Here is a 15,800-nt window from a genome sequence, read left to right as displayed (position 1 = left end):
AGAGAGAAACCTTCTCCAGTGTTGAGGGAAAGGTTTTAAAAAATAAACACAATCAGGTAATGATGAAAGCCTTGCACAGCTTATTGAATAGGATGTAACACTTCTCAACATTAAATAGATTTAATGATTAACTTTTATATTTCTGTGTTCACTATAATACTTCTAACTGTTGGTTTAGGTGCTCTCTTAACAAATACAAGAAAAATTCCACATATTCCACAAGCACATACACCTCCATAAGGTGTATACTAAGAGGATTCTGGTCTTTTTCTTTTTTTCTCTCCTTTCTTTTCCTCCCACGCTGTTTGTGGACAGCTTGTTCCGGAATGGAACCTGGATATGACTGTTATTTGTCAAGATCTGTTGTTTTACCTGCACACCCCTTATATGTCAGTCCTTTGCAACCAGGTTCTAGGAAAGGTGTGCTCAGTTCTTTCTTGTTTGAAAGATGCATCTTATTTGACATTTTCAAAAATATTTTGGATGCTTTTTGTTGTTATTCGGGGTATTTTTTAAATGGGGTTTATTTGAAATACTATAAAATGAGGAAGGCTAAATTTTCAATTGATAAATTACTTTGGGAGAGAGACAGGAGTGGGGGTGTGGACTTCTGCAAGCAGAGATTTATAGACCTGACATATCAGAGATTAAAGGTAGGCGTTCACTCCCTTCAAAAAACTGGGCTTTGAAGTTGTTTTAAGATGGATGGACAGAAGTATTAAGTAAGGTACAGGAATAAATGAATTTCATACGTGCATTTAATTTTGAAACAAAGTAATTTTACTTCTAGGCACTTGACACCAGTGGTAACTTCCTCCAGTACTTGTGTGAAATATGATTTTGTTTATAATTCTTAATGAGCAACTGGTAGGGCCAGATGTGAGAGGGATACTCAACACTTCAGAGTCTGCAAAAACTCGGAGTAGTTTTTTACTGCCTATGTAAGACTTGGTGTAACCATCCAGAAGCACATGATATTTGAGAGAAAAGATACAGGTGGTGTATTTTAATTTCTTTTTTTACCTTGGCCCTCCACCTCCCAATAATGTAGTAGGTGCCAGTAGAGTGTAACCAGTATTTTTTTAATAAATAAAGAAGACTTTACATTACCATTACTTCTGGATTATTGGCACACTTGGTGTGTTTGCATGAAACATATCTGCTTTAGCTTTTCAATCAATTTTTGTGATTGTTGTCTGGCTTCATTAAATTGGATGACTTTGACAGCAGATAAGTGTCATAGTATCATGTAGAGTCTAGATACTACTTATGAACTTTGTCAAAGAAACTGTAATTTTTTTCTAAGAGAGGTCAAAATAAAGCACATATAATACTCTCTAAGTTAGCCAGCCTGTCATTCATCACACCTTCCTCAAGTATGAGCTGACCAGCAGATGGCAGCTTAAAGAAGCCTGTGAAAGATTTTGAAGGGGTTGCTTTTATCCTAAGTTCCTCACACCTTAGGGAATTCTTTCTTCCTTCTGTAACATCCAGTGTCAAAACAAGCTCAGTTGCCGGTTATAGCTGCAGATTTTTGTGTTTCCAAGGCCTGACAATGCAAATTATAGTAATGCAAGCCTTAATGCTCTTTTTCTGCGTATTAAACAATGTATTTTTTTCTCATTACTGATTTGAGACAGATTTGCTTTATCTGCATTTTCAATGGGTATTAGCATGTATACACAATGGAGAAAACACGTGCAGTTCTTAAAAGGTAAGGTATTTGATAAGGCAGTCGTGAGACATGCACAGCTTGCAACTCAAAAAGTACCTCACCTCCATTTGTCAACTCTGGAGTCTAGTTGTCCTACAGTATACAACTAAAACGTTCTGGGCAGTCTTACTGAAGGTAAAAATAACTGTCTTTGAGATCCTGAGAACAGGAAGGAAGAGGGAATTCGTGTTATTTTAAGCAAACTACTGCCCTAAAGAAAAAACAGTTGCAGTTAACCTTGGAGGTTGTTAAACAAAACCAGTGTGCTTCTAGCATTTCATTCTAACTTCCTTCAAATGTAATTTTCTCTTCAGAACAGTGCTCAAGGATAATTTAATATGTAGTGCCACCTTACATCCTGTGACTTAGCACACAGTTGTTTCCTGTGTTTCTATATGCCTGTAGATTATTTTTCCCTTGTTTGAAAGCATCAGTAAGCAGTCAGGGGGACAATTTTTGTGGAACGCTGCAAGTAGTTGGACTTGTTTCTTGCTAAACTTCTGCTAAAGACTAACATTTGACATGACCTGCATTGGCCACCAGTCCATACAGTTTTGTTACAATGGCTCTACTTTGACATGAAAAAAAGTTCTAAGCTTGACTTTTGTTCTTTGGCAGCACATGCTGTGTAGAAAACTGAATTTTCTTATGTAATTATTCTCCTTTTGTGTATTACTTAGGCTTCAGAGTGCAGAGAATCTGTTAACTGAATGTTTACATGATGTAGGTTTTTATTCCACATTCCCTACCAAAGTATCATGAGTATCTGTAGGCAATTTTATACTGTTTTAAAATGTTCTCATAGTTTTAATTAACTTTCCAGGCAAATTCAGAAATGCGTAATATCCTTATCTGAAACGTCTAACTCCTGCTAATAATAAAATGAAACTTGTCCCAGGCCGTCTTTTTTTTTGCTATTATAGTACTGTGTACACTTGTGGCACCGCATACTTAAAGAATTTATCTAGTCTAGCAGTATGGGCCAAAATATCACTCTTCATTCAGTTCAGGAATTCTTATACTGAAATAAAGGAAATGTTAACTGTAACTCAATTGGCTCTGTCAGTTTTTCTGTCTCTGTGTGGGTGCACGATAGTCTTTTGAATACAGCCTGACCTGTTGTTTGTGTGCTGCTTATTGACTTAACGTAAGTTGTTTTTAGATTAAAGAAACCTCGACCCTCTAGCTGCTCAGATTTTGTTAATAAGAAAAAAAAAAAAGGCAGATGGGGTTTGTCTGTTGGAAAGATTCAAGAATTCACTTATCAGAGTGTGCATACACAAAGCTTTTTAGAGAAAGCTCTTGGCCAGCCCAACCCACTTCCTCCTGGGTGACTGTGGTATATAAATCACTGACTCCAAAGTCCTGTCAGGAAGTCTGAGATTGTAGCAGTGTCCTGAGTTTTAAGGAAAGTAGAACTTAGTAGGCAACACCATTCAGAACTCACGGAAATGTGCTTCTAAATTGCCCATGAAAAGATGCAGTGCATTTTTTAATATGATATGTTCTTATCATATAATCATAATATATATGATAGCAGGTGACCCAAGAAAGGATGTTGCTTTAGACATCCCTGTAAGAGTAGCAGGTCACTCTTTGTGGGCCCTTTCTTTATGGATCCTGCTGATCCTGCAGTGCAGGAGACTTGCCTACCAAACAAAACAGCAGAAGGAAATAATTTCCTGCCATGGTTTCTTTTCATTCTGTATATCCCTGGCTTTAAGATAAGTGTACGTAGTGGGGTGTGTTTCCATGTGAAGTTCTACAGCCCAGATTATGAAGCAGGTGATGCTCAAGTAAAACAAGGGGAAGCAGGAGGGATTACCTTACCTTCTTTGGCTCTCGAAAAATTTGCCCTTTAGTTGTTTTTGTAACTGCTTAAGCAGAACGTGGCAGAAGAGCATCATTGTCTTGAGTATGACTAAGACCAAAGCTTGTGCTCTTAAAGAAGACTGTTACACAAGCATATATGAGTGATATAAGAAGTGGTTTTGTAAGACTGAATGACTTGATTAAATGAATTTTCTGAAGAAGAAATTTTTTTATGGGGAATCGCACTTTGGTAGCTGGAAAAGTCTGAAAAGGTGTGTGGCTGATGAAGTAGTGACTGTTGGAACCCATTTCAGTGTGGGCACCATAGGTGCTTAAACGTTAGCAACCTTTTCACTCTAAATGTCTAAATTTGTTTTAAACCTTTAAACACTGGGCAGGGAAACTTTGTCTAAATTGGATCTAGGAGAGAAGTCCCAAGGAAGCTGATAAGCACAGAAGTATAAATGTTGTTAACTCTGCAATTGCTAACACACGGTGAATAGTACTTGAAACTTGCTTCTGCTCCATGAAGCAGTAGTTTTTGTCTTAACAAATATTGATGCTCTAGTCCTTTAGGACATCCTTTAGCCAGAAAGTACTTACAGGGAAGAAAAAAAGACACACCACCACCCCCTTCCCACCCCCCAGGATAACGTTGAGCAAGGATGCTTTTATAGATCAGCTGTTAAAAAAAGAATATTTAATTCTAAGTCTGAAACAAAAAGCACATTTAATAGCCAAGTCACCAGCTGATTGAGGGCCAGTCCTGACAAGCAGAACATTTACATTTTGTGTTTTTACTATGGTAACTTAAATTCTTAAGCTGCAGATTGGATGAGTACAGCCACTTACTTTCAGACTTAGATTTCTGAACCTCTTTTTCCTTGGAATTGCAGTGTAATGATTTTGCTGGCACTGGTATTTACTCTGATTTTGGAGCTGTCTGAAAGGAAGGAGAAAATTGTAAATGGAGAAAAAAATTTTTTCTTCAAGTGGGTGAGTTGATGGAGCAAATATCCCCATCAGTATTTGACTTCACCTGCTTCTTCGAACCACAGCATCATTTGCATTTTTAAATTCCAGGCTGTCCTTTCCTGTGGTATGTTATCAGTGTGATTGGATGCCAGCTGAGAATATGTCAGCACCTCTTTTTTTTTTTTTTTTTTTTTTAATAAGTGACATTTTAACCATCCAGATGGGGAAGTAACGATACTGTTTGCAAAGTTCACCCACGTGATTCTAGAAATATGCAAGCTGAGTGTACATCAGCCTGCATCCAGCTTTTTTTTTTTTCCCCCTCTTTTTTTTTTTTTTTTGTGAAAAGCCAGAGGGAATGAAGAATTGGCTCGCATTTCTGCTGAGGTCTGTGGCTGAGACTGGAATCAGGTACCTGGTTGTGAAAAATGCTTAAAAAGTTGTTGTAGACTTGAATTCAATATTTAGATGTACTGTGAGAAATGCCTTCCCTGTGTTGGTGCTTTTCCTTTCACCTTTGAATGCTTTAATTGCTGGTGCAGTGACCTGTGAAGGTAACTGAAGCTCAGTGTTGCAGCTGAGGGAAGTCTTGCGGCAGGAAAAACATTTGAGAAGTGATTTTGTACACGCAGTATGTGTACAGAATCTTCTGTCAAATCGTCTTCCTGCCCACCCCCACCCCCCCTTAATCATTTTAAACAGCTTCAGTCAAAAGGAAAAATTAAGAATATAAACTTAGAAAATCCACATAGCTGACTCAATTTAATTCCTTTTAATACTCTAGTGTCTTAACTCTTACTGTAAGTGTATGGAGTTGCACACATTTCCTCCTCTAAGCCTGCCCAGCAGCCTCTGTCAAAACCAAACACTTATATACTCAATGTAATCATGTAAACTCCGTTATTCCACAAACAGTCTTTGCATCTGTATGCACATTGTACGTCCCTTTCACACAAAACAAGGAAAAGTAGTTCAGGAAGCAGTTAAAAAAAAAAGTAAATCTCATCCTTATATTTAGCAATTAAACAATTACCCAGTATTCAGCGGCGGTTGCTGATGTAATCTGGCTTTAGACATCAAGTATTGCAGTATGCAAAGCATGTTCATTCGGTTAAGAAGTAATGCTGAGGATTGCTTTTATAAGCATTGTTATATAGTCTCTCTAAAAATAGGTTGATGTTTGTCTGGAAGAATCTCTTAAGCGCTTCTTTGGGTTATTGTGAAAAGGGAATTTTAGCATACAGTTCAAAAGAAGATTAAAAATACTTTGGGAATTTGAAGTCTTGATATGCTGATTCCTGTATCGTTGTGGGTCTGAGTCACTATTGCCAAAAAAAATTGGAGTAGTATAAAATGTGTGCCCAAAATATCTTGAGATGAGTAAACCCAATTATTTAATGACCCGTTGCTACAGTTGCTCTCTTTTCAAGGGTGAAAATACAATACTAAACACAAAGAATTCACAGAGATGCCAAAATTTTGTCCCGGTTTGACTCAGTGACAAAGTATTTTTTCAATAATAAAGCTATAGAGAACTGGGAAAAATGCAGTAATGTGTCCTTACATGTTCCCTTTGAGTCTTACATGTGTGAGTAGTGAATAATGACTGAGACACGTGGGAAAGGAAAGATAGCCTTGGGAACCTGACAGGAAGTTGGTCTGTTCTGTGAGGAGTAACCATATTCTGAACCTCTCTATCCTTGAAGTAAGTTCTGGCCCAGCTCAAATGAAGAGCAAAGCTCATGATTGGGGTTTTAGGCCATTTTCTTCCCTTACTCTCAATTGTGTATGCAGGTGCACGGTTTCCAGTAGAAAGAGCTGCATTTGATTTCTGAAACACCACCCTTGCTCAGTGTTCAGGCAGTGAAGTGTGAAAGCCTCTACAGGCAAGTCCTCACAAAGTAGTGTTGACGTTCAATAATTGAAGGAAATGGGAAGGAAAGCCTGACTGATGTGCAGAATGCAAAGTTTGATGGTGCTTGTGATGATCCTGACTGCAGCAGAAGAAGGGCATCTTTCACGTTGCAGCATCAGTAACTGCTAACAAGAAGTGGAGGTGATGATAGAATTTGGGTACAATTTCAAGGCAGAAACTTGACAGTTGCTAAAAATCTGAAGTGCCTTTTTCCCCCTAAATTTGCACTCTTAAAAATAGTACTTTGCCTTTATGAGAAGTAAGAAATTACTCAAAATGCAAAGTAGAATAAAATAGCTACAAATTGCTAATTAACAGGTTTTCCCCCTAATCTAAATGTTGATTACTTTGAACCTTGGCCTCAATATCAGAAGCATTAATTACATGCAATTTTCTTTGCTAGGAAGATTATATTAGGAAAGTAAGGACAAGACAAGCTCTGCCATGATCACAAGGAAAAGGTTTACGTTTGTAACTTAACAAGTACAGAAAAAAGCCCCCCAAAACCTGTCCTGATTTGTGTTGAAGGCTGTGATTAGGGCTCTGGTATGCGAAGTATTAGACCTTCCGCTGTGGAGAGTTGGGTTAACAACCCATAGAAGTGTTACATCTCATTGTAGTGGTGGCTGTGTCACGTCAGCACAAACTGCTTTCTAGCAATCTCGTTGTAAATCATCTTTACTTAGTGACTGTTTCAATCTACAGGTATTTTAATTGTGAAACTCAGTGTCTCCTTGGTGAATTGGAACCTGGTTTTCCTGCTACAGCTTGCTTGGGGTACAAATACAGTTTTCCCAGCCATCTCATGCTGTACCTGTCTTAGATTCTAAGTTCTCTCTGAGAAATACTAGGTGAAGGTTGTCTTGGCCTCTTCTCCTCAGGCCTGAAGGGACAGACTCTTATTTCACTTCCCCGATATTTCCATTGCCTGTTCTGGGATAACTTCAGGAGCTGAAGTGTTGAATTCATTCCCTCTTCATGGAGGGAGCCTTCCCAGAAGGTGGTTATACGGAACGGGGGTTATTTGCAAGGGGAGATGGCTGGCAGAGGGTGTTTCACCTTCTGCAAGATACTAATAAGGGTCAAACTTTGAAGTATCCTATAGAAATGCTTCCCTTTCTTACAACAGGGAGTCTGCTAGCCTTCCCCTTATTAGGGCCCTGAAATTACCTAGTATGAAAACTCTCAGATGATGGTGAGGCGCATGTGAGCTGTGAATGAGTTGTAGCTGTTGGCTGTGATGGCTAAACCTTTGGTCACAGTTGCAGGGATGATGAGACAGGTCCTGCAGCAGCAGCAGCCTGCCCCAGGCCATAGAGGTGTATCACTGAGCTTCTTGTGAATGTTGTGATTCTTAGGAGTTGAGACAGCCCTGAGCAGGTATCCAGGCTTGTCTATGTAATACAAAACTGGTGGTTAATAGAGCATTTTATTTGTGAAGTGTGTGAGGTTCCTGACAGCCATAAAGGAGAGATCTTGAAAGATACTCTCGGCCTGGTAGCCACATGGTTGATGAACTGAAGGTATTTTGTTCATGCTCTGCCTGTTGGTATTCTTGCTTGAAATCTGGCATTAATCTATAGGTGGGTGTAAATTGCCAAGTTTTATCTTGAATGGGCTGATAGAATTTGGCTTTTGTGGTTGCATTTGTGATGTAGAGTTTGATTCTTGCCAGGGCTGCTCCTTTTTTTGGCTCAGTAACCATTTAATTTAAGTGAAGGGCTGGCACATTAATTCTGAGGCAGTAAAATCTCCGTTCTGTAGGAAAATTGATGTCAGCCTATGATTCACAAATAGTTGGGATTTTGTCACCAAGATCTAGGGGGGTTCTGAAAAACTGCCATCTGTCAGTAGGGTTTCCTTTCCATATAGAGGTCTGCATCTTTTGTTTCAGCAGAGTATATAAGCCAAAGAATATCTTGGAAACCATTGCTTTGACTCATTGTCTTTTGACTGAATATATTTGTCACTGGATGTGTTCTGTGTCTCTGCTCTGCCTTCAAAAGTAGTGAGCTGGGGGAAGATGAGTGCCTTCCTCAGGGGCAAGGCTCTGTAGCTTTTGCTGCTGGGAAGACTGTCTGGACTCAAGGTGTGCTGCACAAATGGATTTTATCAGGGTTAAGGTGTTTTGTGGTGGGGGTTAAAAGATGGGGAACAACCATAGCGTCAAGTTAACATAAAACTGCTTGTTTTGTTCTCTTTTCTTTTGAAGTAGAAAAGAAATACAGATCTAAGACCTTCCAGCTTATTTTTTTTTATTATTCTTTTCTAACCATGACTAATTCTGGCTAGTTCAAACAGGGAACATAATGAGGTACTAAAAACGTTGGAGCAGTGCACTGCTTACACTAATTAATGCTTCTGTGGGGATAGCTTAAACAAAAATGAGCATGTGTGTAAGTATGCTTAAACCATAAGGGAAACTGGGTTTGTGTTTTTGCTGCACTCCCACACTGCCATCCTTTATCTGCCCCTTCCCAGCAAGAACTGGCTGCTCCTGGCCTTGCACTTGGGTTGCATTTGCAGTTTACTGTTTCACAGCTCCTTCCAGGGGACAGAGATTTCCAGGTGACTGAACAAAGCAGTGATTTTTACGTGCAGTTTTTTGGAAAACGGCCAAGCAGAATCTCCAAATCACTCCAATTGTAGAAATGTTCGTAGGTGATGTGTAGGTACAAGACACTTTGATAGTATTTATTTGCATGGAGGAAATGAATTTACACTCTTGCAAGTAATGTGGGGGGAAAAAAACCCCACCAACCAACAACTGTCAGTCTGATTCAATTTTTAAAATATTTTTAGACATGCTCAAGGCAAGCAAATGTTGAATGTTAACTGGCAGCAGCAGTGAGAAGTAATCACTCAAAAGCAGTGTTTCTAAAGGACTTTTATAAAGAGTAATTCTAGGCCTGGTTCGGTCTTATATTTTTCTCTCTGATGTCAAAATAAATCACTTCTAATAAATTTGCACGTTACATAGATTGTCTGATAGGCAGGTTGCATGTAGCTGTCTCCTGCATGTAGCTGGGTCATTTTTTAATTTACTGTGGTTAAAGATGAGATTCTGTGTCTGAAAAGAGAAAGCAAATTCTTCATATAAAGTGGGGTGTCTCTGTCCTGACAATTGGCCATTGGCAAAACGATCTCTTGCGTAGCACAGCTATTTAGAGTGACTTTCAGTGCTGTGTTGAAAAGACTTAGGGAGATCCTTGCATAGCAGAACAGAAGTGGAGAAGAGTAGTGGCATGGTGGCTTGTTTTGGATACTGGACTTAGAAGACTTATAATGGTCTATTGCCTCCAGTTGTCATGCCTGATTTTTCAACAACCCTTTTAAAGTACAGATAAGGTTTAAGAAAAAAACACTAAAATCCTCTAGATGCTGTAAAGTGTCCCCTAGGGAGAAAATTAGAGGGTGGACCAAAAAGGATTGAAACCAGTTTAATGGCAGCATGCTTCCACAGGAGGAAAATGTCTGCTTCCAAAGGACTTTTAATATAGCTGAAATACCTGGAGAAGGCATCATCAACTGGGAGTTGCAGTTAGACAACTCAAAAGGACAGGAGGCAGTGCTTTTGATGGTATGTGTGAATAACCATTAGAACAAGCTCAAAGAGAAGTGACATTTCTTTTGCAATTCCAAGTTGTGATGCTCTCCTGGAGAATATACTTGGAGAGACACAACTCGCTGAGTACCATCTGGGGGCAACAGCAAGAAATTCTGCATCTTCTGGTGTAATGTGAGATGAGATGAACCACTTGGTTGTCCATTCCCTCCTTAAATTCTATTGAACTGAAAACTGCCCTGTATTTTTCTTTAAATATGTTACTTGGGTTGTTTTTTTTATCAAGTAAAATTTTTAAAGTAAATTATGACTACTTTTAAAAATCCTCCATATTTTATACATCTAGATCTGTTATATAAGATTGATCCTATCTTTCGTAGTATTTTGAATTCATTGTGGAGTGTAACATTCCTTAAACATATTGAGAGCTGCTTGTTTCTTTCTTCCTCTCTTCTATATACTATTCCTACTTCTTCAGAGAATATTTGTCAGAGACTTTCATACACAACTTGAAGTTTACCAAGTTTCTTTTTTAAAATTGACTGTTACTCTCTCATAAACCACGTACTCAAACTTCAGTCGAGGGATTTGAAGATATCCTTATGTTACTGGGTAGGCACTTATTGCTAACTGTATTACAGAACTGAGTATAAATAAAATGCCATATAACAAAGTTCTGGTGTTCTGTTTTGGCTACTGTTGAGTTGCTGGTGAGGGTGATTGTCACATAGTCCTTTTGCTGAGACTTCCACAAGTGCATATTCTGGTTTTTAATGAAGTTTTTCTTGAAGGTGGGGGAAACAAAACCGAAAGAGTGTGCCTGAATCTCCTAGTCTAAATTGCAGTCTGTTTGCTTCCATCAGTTGATATTCTGTGCAGAAATGACCATTCATGGCTGCTTTCTCTAACACCTGTGTTTAATCTTCAGATCTCCGATGGCCAAGGAGATGAGCGGTCAGAGTCTCCCTATGAAAGTGCTGATGAAACTCAGACTGAAGTGTCTATATCATCCAAAAAATCTGAGCGAGGAGCAGGAACAAAAAAAGAATATGTGTGTCAGGTGAGAAACATTAGCTGGGGCAGCAAGACGGAAAGGTGTTTTTAAATATTGAAATAACAATGTGAGGCCAGAGGCAGGATTATAATGTGTGTCTGAGATGTCTGTTAGTGATGAGGTTGCCATGCCAGTAAATGGAGTTCTTAGTACCTAATTATTTTTTTTCTTCACCTCCAGTAAGTGACTTAGCCTCTCTGCTTGAGCTTCCAGATCTGTAAGATAAGCATGATTTGTACCTCAGAATAAGCAAATGAGTGTTGCCAGGTGACCAGTGATGATTCAGAAGAGCTGCTCGCTCCTCTCTTAGTAAAGAGGAGGAATTCAAACCTGGTGGGGTTTGTGCTTTGTGTGCAGCAGAGGTGGCAGTGATGCACCGATCACAGCATGCAGGTGGCAGCTGAAAGCAAAAAGCTTTTTCAGACTACTCTGGAAGAGTTCTTAGATTGTGAAATGATAACACAGTCCAAGTAGGCAGATCAGATTTGTTTCCATGAGACTGGGCAAGCAGTTACATTTCCATTTCTTGTACATAGTGATGATGAGGTTATATCTATCTTTAAATGCTGGGTAATCCCTAAATTCTGACAGCACTGTTGTTCAGTTCATTTTTAGTTGTGCATGTGTCATTGCTAACCACTCAGACATAGAAGTATCATTGTGCCAACTAGATTAATTTCCTTTTGCCAAGGAAAAGGAAAATAAGGATGCTTTATAACCCTGCTCAGATGCATCAGTGTGCTCAGGGAATATTTCTTAGGGCTTTTTTTTTCCCTATTCCTTTTTTCTGTCAAGTTGTATTTTGTATTGAGCTATGGTTCTGGAAGGTGATATTTCTAGTGGTTTAATGATTCTTTTACCTGTTTCAACTTGAAGCCAGGGCCTGTGGTGATGGTTGTAAAATTGTCTTTCACTTGTTAAATTTGATTTCAACAATGGGAAAAGAGATTTTGAGGAGCAGTATATGAAATGGAATAAAGAAATCAGTTTTTTCCACATATGAACTTTTCTTTAACATTCAATGCCTTTGTGTTGTAAAAGCTGTGTGAAAAAACAGGTGATCTCCTACTGTGTGAAGGACTTTGCTATCGAGCTTTTCATGTAAGCTGCCTTGGGCTCTCTGGAAGACCAGCAGGAAAATTCATTTGTAGTGAATGTACATCAGGCAAGTTTGTCCCTTTCTATTAATTTAAAAAAAAAAAGTTGTAGTTTTCCAATACATTGTTCTAGGACATCCTCCTGGACAGAGTATGTATCTTTGGAGAACCCTTACTTATCCTTTGGGACCTGACAGGGTGGGAGTTCACAGAGTACCACTAAGTGTGCCATCTTTTAGAAAGTTCACGCTGGTTTTGGTGAGAACTCTCTTGCAAGTTGGCTGATTTTAGTCTGAATTCCATTGCCTTAATAACTGCAAATTATTTGTTCTCTGAGTACAATTACAGATGAAATTTAAAGTCTGTCACAAAGACTTAAGAAATGCTAGAAAAAAGAGCAGCACTTGAAATGTTTTCAGTCCTTGTTTAGTCCTTTGTGTGTCTATATCAGTCTTTTGCTTTTCCCATTAAGAGACTACCTTAATTGCTATTAATTTCATTTGCTTTTAATCCTGTAGTAACTGCTTGGAAGTTCTTAATCTCAAAACTTTATGTAAATGATTTGCGTTCTTGCTCATAAGCCCATTTCAGTACATGCAGTAAAATCTTGTTGGAACAAGGCTGCTTCAAAATAAAGCTGTTCCAAGTGATCCAGAGAGAAGATTGGAGGATGCTTGTCTTTGGCTTGTGGTGCTGCCTCAGATTTCACAGGATCAGAGACAACCCATCATTCTGTTTCACTGGTTTAAAAAAAAAAAATTAAAAAAGAAAAATTCACAGTTGTCCTGGTGTACTGAGGCTCATAGATAAGAACGTAAAAGCAAGATTGGTGAGGCTTTGGATGTTGCGTACACTTTAACTGCACAAAACAGAAGCAACTCCCTCATGCATAACATAAAAGCACAAGAGAAGCATTTTAAATTCACGTCTTTGCATGAAAAATTAGTTACATTCTGTTTATTATTTTGCCATTAGGTGTGCACACCTGTTTTGTGTGTAAGGAGAGAAAGGCAGATGTGAAACGCTGTGTCGTATCTCACTGTGGAAAATTCTACCATGAAGCTTGTGTGAAAAAATTTCATCTTACTGTGTTTGAGAACAGGGGGTTTCGATGTCCTCTCCACAGCTGCCTCAGTTGTCATGTCAGTAACCCCTCACATCCACGAATTTCAAAAGGTAGTTTAATTTTACATTTTTATAACTGATGAATTAATTCTGTTTGTGGTATGTTAAGGTAAGGAATCTGTCCATTTAAGAGCTGCTAGCTGCAATTTTTTTAGGTGTAAATGGACTATTGATTGACTCAGAATTTTTTAAAAAATAATAATAGAATAATTTTTAGTCAGCATTAGTATTTACTTTGTTCGTGCTCTTTTTTTTTTTTTTTAAACTAGCTTTCAGTTATCCATAGTTAACCATGTTTTATTCTCAAGAGAGAATGAAATCTAGAATGCATAGATGATGGGAAAGAGGCCAGGCAGTGAGGGCAGGACCTGAGAATGTAAGAACACTGCAGCAAGGCTCGATGAACATGGAGACATTTGATTCCGTGCAGGCTTTTAGCTTTGGGCAACAACTGTAGACAAAACTACATGACTGAAGAAAGCTTGTCATAGTTAATGATGTCCATAGTTAGAAATCTTCACGTTTAAACATTATAGTGCTTTAAAAAACCTTTATCAATTCGGCATTGTCGCTAAACGCAAATATTTGGGCTTTGGAAACATAACGAGCGTGTATTTGTGTGTGCATTGGCTGTCTCAGGCATTTTTAGCTCAAACAGCCAGTTCTGTTGGAAAGTAACGTGTCAGTGTCGTGCTTTGCCAGGGAAGATGATGCGCTGTGTCCGCTGTCCCGTTGCGTACCACGCTGGAGACGTTTGCATTGCCGCGGGATGCGCCGTCATCGCCTCCAACAGCATTGTCTGCACCAACCATTTCACTGCCATGAAGGGGAAAAGCCACCATGCCCATGTCAATGTCAGCTGGTGCTTTGTGTGTTCCAAAGGTAAAACTCACACAGAACTCCGTGTCGTTAAATGCGACCTCAAAACGTTTTAAATTTTATTTTATTGATCCGTTTAGACAAAATTATTAGAAGTGTGGCATATTAAGTGGGGTTTTGTGAGGTTTTGGTATAATGTCAGGCTGGCTTGTGCTGCTTCAGGTTTTTAAGTATCTTTTTTTTGCAGAAATGATTGATTAAAGAATACTTTTACTTGGAATTTATCCAGCAACTAGAAGCTTGGTTTAATTCTGTGTGAGAGACACATAATGAGTATTTCTCTGTTTTTTCCCCTGTGTTCAATGTACTGAAGCTTTTTGTGTTTCTTTATTGCTAATATGTAATATTACGCCATAAATGTTTTAAGTGTTGCTTTTAGTTTAGCATCAGGCAGCAAATTGAATCAGTATTAGTTGTTGCTAGGAGTGCTGCTAATTAAGGGTGTTTTGTTTTATGTTGTACAATAAATCTCTTCCTTATTGAGAACCACGGAATGCGTAGTGCTGATTAAACTTGTAGCAGCGAAAGTTTACCTGATTTGTTAACAAATTAACAAGCAGCATAGCAGCTTTTAAGCTCCAACTAACTTTCCGCTTGATAATTCGTGGAACAAACTAACAACCTCATTCCCTTTCCCCCAGGGGAAAAAAAAACCCCAAATATAAGAAAAGTCTGTTGTGGTTAAAATTTTTCTCACATTGAAATGTTAATATATATTAAACTGTGTTAAACATATTGTAGTCATTAAAGTAAAGCAAAGTAATTATAATATGTGGTGCATTATTCTGGCTTTTTTATCACCAGCTTGCTTGTTATTTTGCATGTGTTACTAACCCAAGTCTGCCAGGCATTCGAATCAGGACTTTTTGGCTTTTGTACACAACTAAGAGATATGTATTCGTTACATTTTAACCATTTATTTTATGAGTGAACCTACCCACATGTACATCACACTGGTTTTATGCAGACTTTTATTTTGGTCTTGATGTCTTTCAAACTTTTTGCTTTTCTTTTTTTTTTCCTCTCTGTGAAGGTGGAAGCTTGTTGTGCTGCGAGTCGTGTCCAGCAGCCTTTCATCCCGACTGCTTAAACATTGAAATGCCAGATGGGAGCTGGTACTGCAACGACTGCAGGGCGGGCAAGAAGCTCCATTTCCAGGATATTATTTGGGTTAAACTGGGAAATTACAGGTCTGATGAAGGAATTTTATGTTGTTTTACAGTACTGGCATGTTTAAGTAAGGATCATACAGTTGGTTTCTCCTGCAGACCAGCCTTGCTGCACACTGATTCCTCACTCCTCTCTGAGCTGGAGACCTTGCAAGCTTCAAGTTCAAAGACTTGCAGCTTTGCTGTTGCTCTCAGCCAGGGCATTACCCATACAGGACTCCTTGAGCCTTATGATATCTGATTCAAGTGTATGAGCTTTCAACCCCTTTTGTTTCAGAGATCTCTTCAAATAAATTGTTATAACTTGTAATTGGCTAAATTACTACCTCCCAGGCTGGGAGATCAGTCACTCAGGTTGTCAGTGTTTCACACTTCATTGAGATTTGAGTGAGATAGAGGTGGGTGGGAGTTGTCCTAGAAACATTAATAGCTATTATCAACCTTCTCTTGATCTTTGACAATTACAGAGATTGCAGGCCTTGTAAAGATGATGGT

General features: G+C 38.7%; 1 protein-coding gene across 5 annotated transcripts in view; it reads left to right on the top strand.

The window, feature by feature from the left end:
• The window catches only part of NSD2 (nuclear receptor binding SET domain protein 2), a 76,041-nt gene that overhangs the window by 48,924 nt on the left and 11,317 nt on the right, over window positions 1-15,800 (top strand). For 4 of the 5 annotated variants that reach the window (XM_064653428.1, XM_064653425.1, XM_064653426.1 and 1 more), the window contains 5 exons: window positions 10,910-11,041; window positions 12,077-12,200; window positions 13,108-13,308; window positions 13,960-14,139; window positions 15,170-15,326. In XM_064653428.1, coding sequence (XP_064509498.1) covers window positions 10,910-11,041; window positions 12,077-12,200; window positions 13,108-13,308; window positions 13,960-14,139; window positions 15,170-15,326 — 794 coding nt within the window. Of the gene's footprint in view, window positions 1-10,909; window positions 11,049-12,076; window positions 12,201-13,107; window positions 13,309-13,959; window positions 14,140-15,169; window positions 15,327-15,800 lie in introns of those variants that run through there. The other variant, XM_064653429.1, reaches the window with a different exon arrangement.

This window comes from Pseudopipra pipra, chromosome 4 (assembly GCF_036250125.1).
Source record: "Pseudopipra pipra isolate bDixPip1 chromosome 4, bDixPip1.hap1, whole genome shotgun sequence".
In the NCBI taxonomy this organism is placed as follows: domain Eukaryota; kingdom Metazoa; phylum Chordata; class Aves; order Passeriformes; family Pipridae; genus Pseudopipra; species Pseudopipra pipra.
The sequence above is the reverse complement of the archived record's forward strand: the minus strand, read 5'-3'. Positions and strand labels throughout refer to the sequence as shown.